General features: G+C 35.6%; 3 protein-coding genes and 1 long non-coding RNA gene across 7 annotated transcripts in view; 1 reads left to right on the top strand and 3 right to left on the bottom strand.

Annotated features, from left to right (window-relative positions):
- LOC109055178 (cell adhesion molecule 2-like) overlaps positions 1 to 17937 on the top strand; it is a 360969-nt gene that overhangs the window by 183696 nt on the left and 159336 nt on the right. The gene's annotated exons all lie outside the window — the stretch shown is intronic.
- Positions 54 to 1023, bottom strand: LOC122146434. The gene is made up of 3 exons (XR_006160987.1): positions 838 to 1023; positions 667 to 764; positions 54 to 552 (listed from the first exon to the last, which is right to left on the bottom strand). It is a non-coding gene; the product is annotated as an uncharacterized LOC122146434 (long non-coding RNA).
- LOC109073427 (C-type lectin domain family 10 member A-like) lies at positions 11457 to 12419 on the bottom strand. Its single transcript, XM_042765024.1, has 3 exons — positions 12275 to 12419; positions 11883 to 12197; positions 11457 to 11780 (listed from the first exon to the last, which is right to left on the bottom strand). The coding sequence occupies exons 1-3, from the start codon at positions 12417 to 12419 to the stop codon at positions 11590 to 11592; spliced, it is 651 nt and encodes a 216-aa protein (XP_042620958.1). The 3' UTR covers positions 11457 to 11589.
- LOC122146321 (CD209 antigen-like protein C) lies at positions 14483 to 15995 on the bottom strand. The gene is made up of 5 exons (XM_042764538.1): positions 15620 to 15995; positions 15227 to 15541; positions 14997 to 15124; positions 14769 to 14875; positions 14483 to 14657 (listed from the first exon to the last, which is right to left on the bottom strand). Exons 1-5 carry the CDS (start codon positions 15762 to 15764, stop codon positions 14483 to 14485), a joined length of 870 nt encoding a protein of 289 aa, XP_042620472.1. The 5' UTR covers positions 15765 to 15995.

Raw genomic sequence — 17937 nt, 5'->3', positions numbered from 1 at the left:
TGAATATTAGCCAGAGTTAGCCGTTAGCCTAGCGCTAACATTGGCCCATTCTTCCTAATGTGAGGTTGCAGACTCTTGATCTGGTGTGTATTGGAGCTCATTGTTTGGTCAGAAGTGTAACAGCTTTGTGAATGACGTGCAGCATTACACTAGCGTATTAGCAAATGTATTTTAAAACTGCAGAAAGATTCAGAAGCTGCGCACATGCATTAATAAAACTAAAAAATACAAATTTATTTGCTCAATGATTTAATAAAGAAGATGATTTACAGTAATAGAATGAGACTTTCAGAAGATACTTATCTTTATCTGTACTGTATAGTTAGCTTACAAAAAAGCAAAAACAAGTACAAATTTATTTATTTATTTTATTATTATTATTATTTTACCTGTTTCCTATTAGTGATAACATTACTGAGTTTATTTTAAGATTTTTTTCTCTCACATATCCATTTAAAATCTTTATCACATGAAAAGTCACGCCACCCTGATGAAGAAGTCACAACGCAGTTCTCTGTACGGTCTCCATTTGGCTCTGCAGGCTTCCAGAAGCTGAAATACAGATTAGATAGAACAGCATTAGATGTTCAGTGCTGCTTTCTGTTTGATATGATTTTGAGAATCTTTTTATTACGTAATAGTCAGTTTAATTCAGTGATTTCTCACCCAGAGGTCAGTGTTCTGCCATCAACCCATTTCCATCTGCCCTCCACATCACGGTCAGTCAGACCAATCCAGAGTTCACCATAATTTTTAAAAAACTCCTAATTAAAGAATATAAGTGAAATACGTTTTTAATATGTTAACTAAGATACTTTGAATCAATGTTTTACTCACTTTTTGTTCTTTGTTGTTTATAATCATCAGATCTGCTTTCCTCTTCGAACAGTCTTGTTTGCTGTCATTCCAGCTCTTCTTCATAGAGGAAATGTAGAATAAACCGGATTGATAGCACATCCATCCATCTGGTAACACAACCAGTTTAGTTGCAAGCTCTTTGTTCTCGTCCGCACTGAACTGAAGCTTACTAATAACAACTTGTATGCACAAAACTCATATTGCATCTTTTTACTATTGAATATTTGTGTAGTTTTAGTGTAGTTCAAGATTACCCATTTTCTTGTTTTATTTATGATTACCTCACTGTTTTCATTCTCGTAAGTCTTAGTTTTGTGTTCAATGAGCAGCAAAATAATCGCCTCCAGCAGAAGAACACACTGCAGCACCAAATACACAGTAGTTTTTTTTGTGTCTTCTGGTCCTCACAGAATCACTTCCTGAAAATGACAGATATGAAGATAAATGTTTCTTAATTAATCACATGACTAAAATGTGTGTGTTAGTTATTGTTATAATGAAATGAGTCTTAGTACCTGTGCTGTCCTTCTTGCACATTTTCGGCCTTAAGGGTAAAATCGTGTAAGTTGCTGGTGTGTGGACTGCTACGCTGTGTACTAATACTTTAAGAGGCTGAATGCTGTGACCACACTGAGCAGTCATATTTTGTTTGTTTAAATGATACAGATCACCCCACACACACACTGGAAGGCAGTTTTTTTTTTTTTTTTTTTTTTTTTTTTTTGGTAGACTGCTAGAAAAAAATAGTCATGTCGTTTAGCCTTTGATTGTATTTACATTTTCTTACTTTTATTGATTGGAATGCATTATTTTCCTTTTTAAAGGGATAGTTCACCCAAAAAATGAAAGTTCTATCATTAATTACTCACCTTCATGTCGTTCCAAACCCGTAAGACCTTCGTTCATCTTCAGAACACAAATTAACACAAATAAAACCATAATTTTATGAAGCTATGAGAATACTTTTTGTATGTAAAGAAAGCAAAAAAAACAACTTTATTCAACAATTTCTTCTCTTCCACCGGTGTTCATGGCATAAAAAGTCATCCTCTCTGTCGAAAACTTCAGTCAAAGGCTATTTTATACACAAGCGTTACCAGGCAGAATTGAAGGGGAAATAATAGCCACTTCCCAGACTTATCCCTTGAGTTAGTCTTAATATTGAAACTTTTTCAGCTTTAAGTGTGAGTTTGAGAAAGTTTGTATCAGTAACAAAACATAACAGAATCATAAATGTTTACTCTGAGTTTTAATGATAAAGATGATTTATTACATGAGAATTTTTAGAACCGTGTTTACAAAAAAATAGCATTATTCAGCCTCGGAATCTTCTTCTTACAAATCCATTTAAAAGTTTTATCACATGAATAATCAGCAAACCCTGATGACAGATTTACAGCACAATCCTCATTACCAGAGAGATCACTAGGTTCTCCAGCTGGCCAGAACCTGCAAGAACAGACCAGCATTAACACGTCTGACTGTAAGATAAAGACAGGTTTGACAAACTGTTTTAAAGCATTTTAAAAGTTTACATTTACATTACACTTACATTTAGTCATTTAGCCGACTCTTTTACTCAAAGCAAATGAGGAATTTAACCAAAAAAGTTTAACAAAGTTTTACAAAAGTAATTGTAAATTGAATTAAATATTTTAATTCATTGATTTCTCACCCAGGGGTCAGTGTGCTGCCATCAACCCATTTCCATATGCCCTCTTCCACACTGTCAGTCAGACCAATCCAAACTCCAGCACCAACAGAAACTGTTTTCAAAAAGTCCTAGTAATACAGTAGAAACATGTTTGAATAAACAATAACGCCTATGAATATTATAACCTATTTATTTTACATATGAATCGATTTCATAAATTATAGTTTAGTTCTTTCCCACTGTCACAAACTCACACTTTCTTTCACTCACTTTTTCTTGTTTGTTTTTTAGGATGATCAAATCTGCTCCTCTCTCTGTACAGTCTTTTTTGCTCTCAGTCCAGTTCTTCTGCTCCGAGGACACATAGTAGAGACTGGACTGATGGCACATCCATCCATCTGTAAACACAAGCAGTACAATAATTAGCTCTGTATTCCCATCCACACTGATTTACACAACCTATTTATAACAGGTAATACCCAATCGACTGTGTCCTCTTAATATTAAATATTTGTGTAGTTTTGGTGTAGTTCTTTATTACCCATTTCTCTTATCTGCTGCCACAATTCTTTCATCTTTTCCTTTAATTCTTGTTTTTTTTTCAGTTAGGTTTTTTTTATCATTTGATAATGTTTTAATATCATTCTCCAAGTAGGTTTTTTTGTTTTCTAGCTGGGATATCTCGTCAGTGATGTTTTTGTTCTTGATGTAAAACTCCTCAATTATATTATGGAGATTGACAGCCAGCACTATGACTGCAGTCAGCAGAAGAACACACAGCAGCACCAAACACACTACAGCTGCTCTGGAACTTGTGACCTTCACACAATCACGTCCTGTAGATCACAAACATGATGGTAAATATTTCTTAAACACGTATATGACTCAAATGCACATGTTAGTTTATGTAATGAGTCTCAGTACCTGTGTGTCGAGGTGTTTGGTGTCGATTGGTGTCTGAGTTCTCTGCGTTTGTCCTGACATTAAGACGGTTTCTAGCATCTCTGTTGGCATCAGTAATCATCTCCTCTACATCTTTTCTTTCCATCCCTCGTATCTCAATGCTTCTACTGGCGTGAGTCGTCTAGAGTCAAAGTTGCTGGTGTGTGGACTGCACCGCTGTGTTCTAATGCTTTAAGAGGTACCACTGTGACCGCACTGAGCAGTCATTTCCTGACTATATAAAAGCACTTATATAAGTTTTACAGAGAAATGATACAATCTCCACTTCCCCCATGTAAAACCGTTTGCTTGTAGACTACTAGAAAATCAAAATGTGTACTGTAGCTAAACCTTTGATGTAAATACAATTTCAATGTATTACTATTTTTATAAATGATTGTAATTATTCACCTTCCCTCTTTCCTACATCACTAAATAGAACTGAAAAAAAAAACAGAATTATTAATGGAAGATTATATACTACATTGTAAATTATAGAACAAAACATCTTAAGCAAAAGGCAAATTTAATATTGTTATTATTATTATTATTATTATTATTATTATTATTATAGCAGCATGAATAAACTGCTGTTTTTTTCTTCTAATAATGTTGCTTATTCTGATCATTTTTACTTGGTTAGATTTTCCATTAGAATTGCCATTTGTTTGTTTGTCTGATTGTTTGTTTAGTTAAGATGATCTTACTACTGTACCTACAGAAAATGTGTCTGATCTGTCATCCCTATTTATTTACCCCTTAAGAGTGCATGTTACCATAGCACCTTAAAGGCACATACGTATTATACGTTTTGATCTCAGTCCAGCTCAAATGAAGTATTGATAGAAAATTCTGAAAGTGTCACTATAGTTTCTTGCTGTATTGTTCTGTTTGTCATCTCAAGTTTTCATGTCCAGTCTCTGTCTTACACCAAAGCTACTAGTTTTGTTGCCTGGTGTAGCTGGTTAATTAAGATTTGTTTAAATGTTTTGGTCTCATTTATTAAATGTTGTATTAATTGTGATGAAACGTCGTCATCTTTGATATTTACTTAACGGTCACTTTAGTTACTGCCCCTATTTACTTTACTTTATTCACAACTATTACAAGGAGGCAGTCATGGCCTAATGGTTAGAGAGTCAGACTTGTAACCCAAAGGTCAAGGGTTTGAGTCTCATTGCCATCAGGAATTGTAGGTGGGGGGAGTGAATAACCAGGGCTCTCTTTCACCTTCAATACCACGACTGAATGGAGACCCTTGAGCAAGGCACCGAACCCCTGACTACTCCCCGGGCACCACAGCTGTATGGCTGCCCACTGCTCAGGGTGTGTGTTCACGGTGTGTGTGTTCACTACTCACTACTGCATGTGAGCACTTGGATAGGTTAAATTGCAGAGCCCAAATTCGAAGAATGGAACACCATACTTGGCTACACGTCACATTATCATAAGAATAGAAAAGGAATAGAAAATAGATTGTCCCCTACAATACTGATCCTCTCTTGTAAGTTGTTAGTCAAAAAAAGCAGAACAGAACTGATCTGATGTCACTTAAAAAAAAAAAAAAAACAGGAAGGAAACAATACAAGGAACAAATAAATAAGTGTATTGGTGTAATGATGCTTTTTTTAAGAGCTGCTGTATATAAAATCAGGTCTTTGAATGCAAATAATAAACTAATAAGCTTACCATAATTTTTACAGATTTATTATTATTATTATTATTATTGTTATTGCCTTTATTATTCAATTCAATTTCAATTCAAGTTTATTTATATAGTGCTTTTTACGATACAAATCATTGCAAAGCAACTTTACAGAAAATTAAGTTTCTACAATATTTAGTAGTAGCTTATCAGTGGTGACTGTCAGTTTATATGCATACGGTAGAAATGTACCGAAAAATCAAGTAAAGACAATCAAACAGACGATGAACACCATTAACAACAATTATTATGTGATGCAATCAAACTTATAGCAAAATTTGGTAGTTCTGTATATTGTTTCAGGGTTAGCATCATCTGAGGCCCTCTGAGGGGTTGGCATCATCTCTTCTCGGGTGTTCTGGATCTAGACTGAAGCTTGTGTAAATCCTAGTTACCACGGGATGTCAATCTGATATTTAATCATGTTAAACTTCTCTAAAACAAGTCACATGGTGTGTTTTACTCTCAGTTTTGTTGTTTTGGAGTCAGAATCCTCTACACGTATTTGTTCACTATATGACAGAAATGAATGTGATTACCAATTTAGTATTTGTCTCTGTCCTGAGGTCATGATCTCTCATACCCACAGATACCCAGCATCATCTCCAGTCTCTCTCTCTGTCCATGTCCTGAAGCTCAGCCCTGCTCACACTCTCTCTAGACTTGTGTAGTCGATCATTGCAACTCTGCTAATACTGAATGTTGTTCTTCTATACGTCTGTTTACAGTTTTGTAGCTCTGCTTTGCTGTTTTTAAATGTTTGAGGTCTAAAAGGATGTGGCCCTCAAATATAAGATGCAAGCAAACGTCGTAGTACAAATGTGATGTGGTGACCTGAAGCCATCTGCACAGCTTATCAAAAGGATAGTTCACTCAAAAAAAAAAAAAAAAAGAATCTGTCATCATTCTGTCAAGTTGTTCCAACAGTGTATAAGTTTCTTATACAGGAAGATTATATTTTAAAGAGTGATGATAACAGCTTCAATATATATCATGGCACCAAATCAATGCACAATATATATATATATATATATATATATATATATATATATATATATATATATATATATAAACAACTTTAACAGGTTATAAATATTTCTGAGCTTGTATCACTAAAGAAGACATGCACTTCTATTAAAATTACATTACATAAGATACTTAGATTGTATAATCATGTTCAGTGCACGTTCAAGTTTATGAGCAACAAAAACTTTTGAATTTCCTAATATTAGAAAGAAATACAATAATATCAAAGCACTGAAACTGGATCAGTTTTAAAAACAATGTTTGATTTTCTGTTATTAACAGAGGTGGGAATGTCTGTAATCACCCAGAACAAACTCTGTCAACCATATACTCTACCAACACCCCAGCAACTGCATAGCAAGAGCCTAACAATCACCCAGAATATCCTAGCAACCAACTAGCAACACTTTTGTAAACATCTAGAACATCTAACTGACCAAACCATTTACGTTTTTTAAACAAGACTTTAAGACAAGCCAGCATAAATTTGTCTTTCAAACTTTTTAATCTAGTTATTATAGTTTTTCTTACAGGATTTTTTTCAACTGCTTACATTTTCAGAACATTGCCTCTTTTTTCAAAACTTACCTGCCCAGTGAACACAGATCAATAACACTCTTTCTAGGATTCAGGAATTTTTTTTGCAGCTCAATGTCTATTACAGTATACATAAATTAAATTACAGATACAGATGCATAATTCAGCAATGAACTTTTGGGGAAAAATCATTTTAATTTTACTACTGTAAACTAATTTTGCAGTAGATGAAAAGCACTAGATCAGTCCAAATACCAAATAATTGTATGAACTTGGTATGCGCCACAGTACGGTACGGTAAAAAAAAAAAAAGATGATTTAGCATTCTCTGCACATTTGGCCAAATTTCAGTACAGTATACAGTACTATAACAGTTTCTTGGTCTCCTGACACAAGGCTAGTTATATCTCTAGGCAGTCATTTATCAGTTCTGCAAAAATGCAGAACACATTTTACTGTACATATAGAATAGTTAAATTTCCATTATCTAATGTACTGGTACTGTACTGTAATTATACTGTATGTGTGTAAGTATAAAACCCCTGTAGATGATTGACTCATCTCTCTCCGTTGTTAGCATGCAGAGATTCGGATTTGTGTGTCCTCGGTTTTGCTACCTAATGTTTAACTTACTCACTGTTAAACTTTTGGAGAAATGTGTCTTTATTTTGAAAACTGAATTAATGGTCTGGGGGGGGGGGTTGCCTACAAAAATCAGTTATATTAACAATCTAAAAAAACTGCAATACGACTAGATTCTTACCTAACTAGATAGATTTGACCTGCTGGAAATTAAACTAGTAAGTTGTTTCTGTTGTTTTTTTTAGCTGACCGATGCACCAAGTGCAATAATAACATGTCATGTCTCACTGAAAATAAAGACTGAACATTCTCCAAATTTCTACAGTATCCTCAAACATAAAATTTAGACAACACTCCCCACAGTCCGCTATTGATCATACCAACCAAACACACACAATTAGTTGAGTCAGTGTCGACCTGGTCAGGATGCTCATCATTTGCCTGTTAAACTCCTCGTAGACTCATTTATTAAATAATGCTGTATTAATTGTGACATCATCATCATCCTTATATAGAATAGAATAGAATAGAATAGAATAGAATAGAATAGAATAGAATAGAATAGAATAGAATACGGCGGCATTGTTGAAGCCATTCTTTTGTTTGCCATCAAATGGTTGACCACTGCAGTGTGTGTATCCTGTTGCAAAATGCGGAGAAACGTCCTACACGACGGTAATAATGTGATTAAGGTGTGTACATGTCTTTACTGCACTTCAATAATGCGACTAAAATAGGAATACTCCATATGTCTTAATTCGATTAGTGTATACTTCAATTATGACTTTAGCCAGATTAAGGTAATCAAAAATCTCTGTTTACATGGTAGACTCTTAATCAGAGTATTGTCTTAATCGTATTAAAATCTGAGTATTGTTGTCCATGTAAACATACTGACTGATGTGTAGAGCAGATGGAAATGGGTTGATGTCAGCACACTGACCTCTGAGTGAGAAATCACTGAACTGAACTGATTGTTATCTAATAAATGATTCTCACGGTCAGTATCAAATCTCTTTCTGTACATGTCCTAAAGCTCGGCCCTGCTCACACTCTCATAAATAACCTCTGATATCCCTAGTCTTGTGTAGTCGATCATTGTAACTCTGTGCTCATATTAAATGTTGTTCTTCTGTCTCTTTACAGTTTTGTAGTTCTGCTTTGCTGTTAACAGCAGTTAAAAAGAAACAGCAGCACACAAATGTTCTCAATGTGTGAAGTCTAAAAGGATGTAACCCTTAAATACAAGAAGTGTGTTATTTCTTCACCATTAGCATTATCGAACAGAAGTTCTAAAATAGACGCATTTCCTCATCTCTCCACACAGTCTGCAAGTGGTCACACAAACTGTTCGTCCCGGCCCAAACACACACTATTTGTTGAGTCAGTGTCAGCCTTATACAGTGTCATGCCTTATACAAGGCATGCATTTTAAGACAATACATCTAATTGACCATTTGTAATTGCTACAAAGTTTCTCTTCCATTTCTTTTTATCTGTATATTTAATCATGTCAAACCTCTTTAAAGCAGGTCACAGAAATCGAATGCTCTGCAGGTGTGTATGTGATTCTTAAGAAATACTGACTGGAGTTACAGGACTGACATTGCCCAGTGTGGAATGACACATTAATACAACTGTAAGTTAAAGACATCAAGACTTTAATGACATAACATGCAAAACAAATATTATATATAAAAAGTTCTGGGGTTTAGAAGAGGAAACCCTCTTATTCATGTCAAAAATACTGTGAATAAACTTGTATCATGGTATGTGATACTTTACAAAGCTCTTCTCACAGATCCATTTATTTGCAGTATTACATTGATTATCATACCACCCTGATGGATAAGACACCGCACAGTTCTTTCCTCTGTATCCACTGGGCTCTCCAGACCACCAGAAACTGAAACTACAGATCAGCATTAAATGTTCAGTGCTGCTTTCTGTGTGATATGATATTGACTGTGAGAATCATTTATTAGATAATAATCAGTTCTGTTCAGTGTTTTTTTCACCTAGAAATCATGTTGCTGCCACCAACCCATTTCCATCTGCCCTCTTCATCACTGTCAGTCAGACCAATCCAGACAGCTGTTCTCCCAGCAATACTGGTGACAAACTTCTAGAATAAATGAGGAAGACATGCATTAGGGTTTTTCGCACTGTGCTTAACCCTTGGTTATCATCGTTATAAACCCCACTTTTGCCTCTGATAAAGGAACATTTCAAACTTAAATTTAAAGTGGAGCAGGGTTAGCACTGCTTTTGTATTGTTAACTCTACATTGCAGTGCTAAACGTGTCAAGTCACTTTGCGGCTAGATGCTTAACAAATGGACACCCAATCAGAACTTGTATCATATCAGAAACCCTGTGTGGCCAGAAATATATCAACATCTGCTTAGCATTTCTTGAATAACCATTCTTTATGCTCAAAGAAATACCACAAATCCCATGAAAAACACTTACAAACAATATATTGTTATAATCAAACATTTATTGGCTTTGTATTTCATTGCTAGAAATGTTTCAGCTTTCGGCCTCCATACAGAACGGACAGATGCTGCCTTTTAAGTGCACAAACTTGGACACTAAAAAATGCTGGGTTAAAAACAACCATTTCTGGGTTATTTGGCAACCCAGCACTGAGTAAATACTGGACAGAACACATGCTGGGTTATTTTGACCCAGCTTGTTGGGTGTTACACATTAACCCAGTGGTTCCCAACCCTGATCCTGGAGGCACCCCAACACTGCACATTTTGCATAACTCCTTTCTCTGACACACCAATTTCAGATCTTGAGTCTCTACTAATGAGCCAAGACCTGAATCAGGTGTGTTTGATTAAGGATACATGTAAAACTTGCAGTGTTGTGAAGCCTCCAGGACTAAGGTTGGGAACCACTGCATTAACCCATTAGTTGGGTTGTGATTGACATAGTGCTGGGTCAGTCAACCTGATATTGAAGGTATTTATTAATTAATTTATTTATTTTTTTTAAGTAATAAATATGCACTCTAAAATTGTAGAGTGTCTAAATTGTACAATAAAAAACTCTTCAATTGTACAATCATGAAATACTCAAAAAACACGGGATATGACAGGAGCAGCAACAGCAGCCAATGGGAATCTGTGAAAAAAAGAAAAAAAAAACTCTGTTCAGTAAGCTGTTCCAGTTTATTAAATGACATTCATTAAATGATATTCATGATTCTAAAGTTACACCAAAATCAGCTTCTCCTCTTGGCATCTCATCTGTCAGACATTTAAGATATTTTAGATTCAACCCATCAAACACAGCGCGACCACATCTGCACAGTTGTAGTCAGTGGAGAGCACAGAAACTTTGTTACATAAAACAGCAATGTAGCGACATGTTTCAGCTTAGGTCACACATTCGTTTGTCGGCAAGTGAAACTTCCATGGTGCTGCTGGTGCACTGTTCGCTTTGAGCGTAGATCCAGTGTAGGCTAGCATTCCAAGCAGGCATTAGCTGTGATGTACATGTAAACAAAAAAATGAAATGTGAGACTACAATCGTTTTCCAAGTTATACAGTAATAATTTAACAGGAAAAAAAAGTAATGCAAACCTTAATTTCATTCTGCAAGTTTTCTCTCGGGACAGAACACAAAATGACCACTGACAAATGTATCCAGCTTTAACTGGTTTGGCACAGTTTACCCAACATTGGGTTATACTGACCCAGCGCTGTGTAGGTTTGTGAGGGGGTTCATCATTTGTACTGACAGTAAAAATGACCCAGCAGCTGAGTTACAGAAAAACTACCCAGCACCTAGGTAAATTTTTTTTAAATAAATAAATAATAATAATGACGACCCAACTAGCCGAACTCAGCATTATGCTTCCAAATCAAGCATTGATTGTTATGAATGTTATATTATGTAATATGTTTGTCACACATTTAAGTTGGAAATCACTTAGAAGTAGATTAAATAAAACAAATGATTTGTTATTCCAAATTACTACAAAATGATGAAAAACATTCATTTCTATCATGTATGTGAGTCACTCCTTCAACCTGTCAGGTGCTATATTTATCCAATCATTGCTGTTGACATTGAAAATATGCAAATAAGAACATTAACCCAGGGTTTAGGAATGTAATTGTTAATCGTTAAGCCCAGGAAAGTATAAGCAGTGTAAAACGTGAAAAGCGATGACCCAGGATTCAGTTTACCCAGAGTTTAGAATAATCTAAGTAAACTATTTCAAAACTGAAACACCCTTTTGTTCTTACTTCCAAATAGATGACATATTCTTAAGAAAATATATTCTTTTTCAGTCCTTTACTGGTTTTCCTCCACCCCACTCTTTCACTCACTTGTTCCTCTCTGTTGTTTATGATGATCAGATCTGCTCCTCTCTCTTTACAGTATCTTCTGCTCTCAGTCCAGCTTTTCCACTCAGAGGAAATGAAGTACAAACTTAAATTATAGTATGACCATCCATCTGTAAACAACAGTTCAGCTATTAATTATTTATTCCCACTTACATTGAAGTATTGATGAATTATATTTCTTGTTATAGTATATCAAAAAAGTTCAAGATTACCTGTTTCGTGAAGACTCTTCACCAGTTCATTTCTCTCCTGATTAAACTGCTGTGTTTGTTTAGTCAGGTTGTCATTTTTAGTTGATAATCCATCCCTTTCATTTGTTAAGTTTATGTTCTTGGTTAGTAGCTGATCTCTCTCTTCTGTGAGGTTGGTGATCTTGGTTAGTAGCTGTTGTGTCTCTTTTGTGTAGTTTGTGTTCTTTGTATGGATGTGGACACACAGCACTATGACTGCAGTCAGCAGAAGAACACACATCAGCACCAAACACACTGCAGCTGCTCTGGAGCTTCGGTTCTTTACACAATCACATCCTAAAAACCACAGCATTATGTTAGATGACTGAACACTTGAAAACTGATGTTTTTAACAAATAAATTAATGTGATTACCTGTTTGCTGAAGTGGTCGGTGTTTGTTTGTCTCTGGCAAGAAGTTATGATCTCTCACACAGTCTGCACTCTCATAGATAGCCACTTTCATCTCCACTCTCTCAGACTCAGTTCTGATCACATCGTCATAAATATCATCAGACATTTCTGAGCTTTTACAGTCCAGTGCATTTAAACTGTGCAAACTTTGAATGTTCTTCCTGTGTCATTCAATTCACATTGGCTTTTCTTTCCCCATTTAGAATGTAGTAGCAGAGTGAAACTGATCTGAGATCAATGTGTGAAGTCTGAAAGGATGTGGCCGTTGCAACTTCTGTCCATTAGAGTCAACAAACAGGAAATGCTTTATTAGGTTCCTCATCACTCTCCATGGTCTGGTTTTGTTCAAAGCAACCCATAGTCCTGCCCGAAGCACACACTATTGTTATTTTTAGTTACAGTATTAGTTCAGTGGCAGTTCAAATTTACCATAGTCATTGAGAGTGCACAGTCAATACCCAGAGGCTAAGATGGCCCCGACTGAGCTCCCACTCCACACTGAATGTGATTTTGAGGGGGCCCCATAGCAAATTCTGTGCACTAGACCCAGAATCCCTAGCGATTCCACTGCTTTAAGTCCTTCAAGTTGAAGATGGGGCCTCCATGGTTTGGATTTGTTGGTCTAGCCCATACCATAGATGCTCAGTTGGATTGGGATCTTTGGAGTGTGTCAGGGTGCATTATCCTGCTGAAAGAGGCCATTGCCGTCAGGGAGCACTATTGCGATGAAGGAGTTTACGTGGTCTGCAAAAATCTTTAAGTAGATCGTATGTGTCAAAGTAACATTCACATGATGCCAGGACATAGTAGTAAATAAGTTTTCGTGCTGTTCGTACTTTCTTTCTTATATTAGATCTGCATAGACAGAAAACATGTGCGAGCAGAAATCAGGTTAGAGATTCCCCAGAAAAATATGTTTGGTTGGTTAAAGTCCTTTGATAGCATGAGACGAACACAATGAACTCACTGTAGCTGCTCTGGAGCTTCATTTCATGGCAAGTTATAGGTTACCCAAAGCTCTTCTCCCGGGTTCTTTTAAAAGGACTATTGATGTTTTATAGAATTTATTTATTTATTTTTCTTGTGTTGTTCTTCATGAACTATTCTTCTTTGTTTTCGATTAAAGTTCAGATAAAAGAGCAGAGTGAAACTGATCTTAGATCAATGTGTAAAGTCTAAAAGCATGTGGTCAAGTACAATTGTTTTATTTCTACACTATTAGCATCAACAAACAGAGTTACTAAATTAGACATGTTTCCGGATCACTCCCCAACCGAAAGTCCTGCCCCAAACATACACCATTAGTGGAGTCAGTGTCAGACTGGACAGGATGCTCATAAAAACAGTAAATTAATTTTATTTTTGCCACATTTGTCTGATCAACTCTTCATTTGGATTCATGTTAAAATGTAGGGTGAAATCAAAAAAGAGGGAGAACTGGATCCAAATGCTTTGAGATAAATGAGCAAAACAAAAGTACACATGAACTCAGAAAACATCAAGGTAACAAATCCAAGACGGAGGAACAGAATGAGCACACCAAACACACAGCCTTACAGGACAAGACTCGACAAAAAAGACAGGAAACACTGAGGCATAGGCAGACACAAAAGAGCAAACAAGACACAGCTGGGAACAACAGAAAAAAACTACAAACTGACTACAAAAGTAGAGCAGACAGGAAGCAACATAAAAGTCCACATACAAAACAGGGAATATGCGACATGTATGAAATAATATTTTATTAATTATGACATCATCCTTGATATTTTAGTCACTGTCACTATAGTTACTGTCATTATTTATTACTATCATAAGAATATTAAATTGGCCTATCTTTAATTATTTGTTCATACTAAGAGTATCTGATTAGCTCTTTGAGATGTTGTATGAACAGGACAATTAGTAACAGTAACAGAGTAACACCTGTAAGGAAATACGATTACCAACTCTAAATACTGACGTTCATGCACATCAATCTATCAATCAATCAATCAATCAATCAATCAATCAATCAATCAATCAATCAGTCAATCAATCAATACAGTGCAAAATAAAGCATGTACACTTAAAACTTGATTTATTTTAATGTATCTTTTGACACAAAAGCTTATTTGCATAATTACAAAATCAAATGGTTAAACAAGCATATAGGACTATATGTTTTACTTATTTAATATATTGGTTGTTGAATGAATATGTAATTAATTTCTTTTTTTTAAAGATTTGTTTCTCACAGATCCATCTAAAAGCATCATTACATGGATAATCACACCACCCTGATGGATAAGACACAACACAGTTCTCTCTTCTCTGTCCATTTGGCTCTCCAGATCCCCAGAACCTGTAGCATCAGATCAGCATTAGATGTTCAGTGCTGTTTTCTGTGTGATATGATACTGACTGTGAGAATCATTGTATAGATAATAATCAGTTCAGTTCAGTGATTTCTCACCCAGAGGTCAGTGTGCTGCCATCAACCCATTTCCATCTGCCCTCTTTATAACTGTCAGTCAGACCAATCCAGAATTCATAACCACGGGAAACCTTTTTTGCAAAATCCTAGTAGAATAAACCAGGCATGTTACTTCCAAATAGACATCCGCATACCATATAAATTTTTTTTTTATATATATATATATATATAGGCCTACTCTTTTCCTTCGCTCTCTTTTTCACTCACTTGTTCCTCTCTGCTGTTTATGATGATCAGATCTGCTCCTCTCTCTGTACAGTATCTTCTGCTCTCAGTCCAGCTCTCCCACTCAGAGGAAATGAAGTACAAACTAAATTTATAGTATGACCATCCATCTGTAAACAACAGTTCAGCTATTAATTATTTATTCCCACTTACATTGAAGTATGGATGAATTATATTTCTTGTTATAGTATATCAATAAAGTTCAAGATTACCTGTTTCGTGAAGACTCTTCACCAGTTCATTTCTCTCCTGATTAAACTGCTCTCTTTGTTTAGTCAGGTTGTCATTTTTAGTTAATAATCCATCCCTTTCATTTGTTAAGTTTATGTTCTTGGTTAGTAGCTGATCTCTCTCTTTTGTGAGGTTGGTTATCTTGGTTAGTAGCTGCTGTGTCTCTTTTGTGTAGTTTGTGTTCTTTGTATGGATGTGGACACACAGCACTATTACTGCAGTCAGCAGAAGAACACACAGCAGCACCAAACACACTGCAGCTGCTCTGGAGCTTCGGTTCTTTACACAATCACATCCTAAAAACCACAGACATAATGTTAGATGACTGAACACTTGAAAACTGATGTTTTCAACAAATAAATTAATGTGATTACCTGTTTGCTGAAGTGGACAGTGTTTGTTTGTCTCTGGCAAGAAGTTATGATCTCTCACACAGTCTGCACTCTCATAGATAGCCACCGTCATCTCCACTCTCTCAGACTCAGTTATGATCACATCGTCATAAATATCATCAGACATTTCTGAGCTTTTACAGTCCAGTGCATTTAAACTGTGCAAATTTTGAATGTTCTTCCTGTGTCATTCAATTCACATTGGCTTTTCTTTCCCCATTTAGAATGTAGTAGCAGAGTGAAACTGATCTGAGATCAATGTGTGAAGTCTGAAAGGATGTGGCCGTTGCAACTTCTGCCCATTAGAGTCAACAAACAGGAAATGCTATATTAGGTTCCTCATCACTCTCCACAGTCTGCTTTTGGTCAAAGCAACCCATAGTCCTGCCCGAAGCACACACTATTGTTATTTTTAGTCAGAATTCCTAGCGATTCCACTGCTTTAAGTCCTTCAAGTTGAAGGTGGGGCCTCCATGGTTTGGATTTGTTGGTCCAGCCCATTCCATAGATGCTCAGTTGGACTGGGATCTTTGGAGTGTGTCAGGGTGCATTATCCTTCCAAACATACACCATTAGTGAAGTCAGTGTCAGACTGGACCGGATGCTCATAAAAACAGTAAATTCATTTTATTTTTGCCACATTTGCCTGATCAACTCTTCATTTGGATTCATGTTAAAATGTAGGGTGAAATCAAAAAAGAGGGAGAACTGGATCCAAACGCTTTGAGATAAATGAGCAAAACAAAAGTACATATGAACTCAGAAAACATCAAGGGAACAAATCCAAGACGGAGGAATAGAATGAGCACACCAAACACACAGCCTTACAGGACAAGACTCGAAAAAAAAGACAGGAAACACTGAGGCATAGGCAGACACAAATGAGCAAACAAGACACAGCTGGGAACAACAGAAAAAAACTACAAACTGACTAAAAAAGTAGAGCAGACAGTAAGCAACATAAAAGTCCACATACAAAACAGGGAATATGCGACGTGAAATAATATTTTATTAATTATGACATCATCCTTGATATTTTAGTCACTGTCACTATAGTTACTGTCATTATTTATTACTATCGTAAGAATATTAAATTGGCCTATCTTTAATTATTTGTTCATACTAAGAGTATCTGATTAGCTCTTTGAGATGTTGTATGAACAGGACAATTAGTAACAGTAACAGAGTAACACCTGTAAGGAAATACGATTACCAACTCTAAATACTGACGTTCATGCACATCAATCAATCAATCAATCAATCAATCAATCAATCAATCAATCAATCAATACAGTGCAAAATAAAGCATGTTCACTTAAAACTTGATTTATTTTAATGTATCTTTTGACACAAAAGCTTATTTGCATAATTACAAAATCAAATGGTTAAACAAGCATATAAGACTATATGTTTTACTTATTTAATATATTGGTTGTTGAATTAATATGTAATTAATTTATTATTTTTTGAAAGATTTGTTTCTCACAGATCCATCTAAAAGCATCATTACATGGATAATCACACCACCCTGATGGATAAGACACAACACAGTTCTCTCTTCTCTGTCCATTTGGCTCTCCAGATCCCCAGAACCTGTAGCATCAGATCAGCATTAGATGTTCAGTGCTGTTTTCTGTGTGATATGATACTGACTGTGAGAATCATTGTATAGATAATAATCAGTTCAGTTCAGTGATTTCTCACCCAGAGGTCAGTGTGCTGCCATCAACCCATTTCCATCTGCCCTCTTCATAACTGTCAGTCAGACCAATCCAAGAATTCATAACCACGGGAAACCTTTTTTGCAAAATCCTAGTAGAATAAACCAGGCATGTTACTTCCAAATAGACATCCACATACCATATAAAAATATATATATATATATATATATATATATATATATATATATATATATATATATATATATATATAGGCCTATATATATTATATATATATATATAGGCCTACTCTTTTCCTTCGCTCTCTTTTTCACTCACTTGTTCCCCTCTGTTGTTTATGATGATCAGATCTGCTCCTCTCTCAATACAGTATCTTCTGCTCTCATTCAAGCTCTTCTTCAGTGAGGAAATGAAGTAAAAGCTGAAGTTAGAGTATAACCATCCATCTGTAAACACAACGAGTTCAGCTATTAGTTCAACATTCCCACATACAGTGCACTGAATAATGAAACTTTAGTAGCTTAATGCTTAGTTGCAGCCCAATATCACCTGTTTCACTGAGAATCTTCTGCAGTTGTTTTCTCTTTTGATTGAACTGTTCTCTTTGTTTAGTCAGGTTAT

The sequence above is a fragment of the Cyprinus carpio genome, chromosome A10 (assembly GCF_018340385.1).
Source record: "Cyprinus carpio isolate SPL01 chromosome A10, ASM1834038v1, whole genome shotgun sequence".
Classification (NCBI taxonomy): domain Eukaryota; kingdom Metazoa; phylum Chordata; class Actinopteri; order Cypriniformes; family Cyprinidae; genus Cyprinus; species Cyprinus carpio.
This window is presented reverse-complemented; position numbering and strand designations above follow the sequence as displayed.

Excerpts from the sequence above, each read along its gene's own strand:
- LOC122146321 (XM_042764538.1), bottom strand. The coding sequence starts at position 15,764 with ATGTCTGATGATATTTATGACGATGTGATCATAACTGAGTCTGAGAGA. Across the intron at positions 15,542-15,619 it reads CTGTCCACTTCAGCAAACAG|GATGTGATTGTGTAAAGAAC; the intron begins GTAATCACATTA and ends TGTGGTTTTTAG. Across the intron at positions 14,876-14,996 it reads TAAACAGCAGAGAGGAACAA|GATTTTGCAAAAAAGGTTTC; the intron begins GTGAGTGAAAAA and ends TTATTCTACTAG.
- LOC109073427 (XM_042765024.1), bottom strand. The coding sequence starts at position 12,419 with ATGTCTGATGATATTTATGACGATGTGATCAGAACTGAGTCTGAGAGA. Across the intron at positions 12,198-12,274 it reads CCGACCACTTCAGCAAACAG|GATGTGATTGTGTAAAGAAC; the intron begins GTAATCACATTA and ends TGTGGTTTTTAG. Across the intron at positions 11,781-11,882 it reads GAAGAGTCTTCACGAAACAG|ATGGATGGTCATACTATAAT; the intron begins GTAATCTTGAAC and ends TGTTGTTTACAG.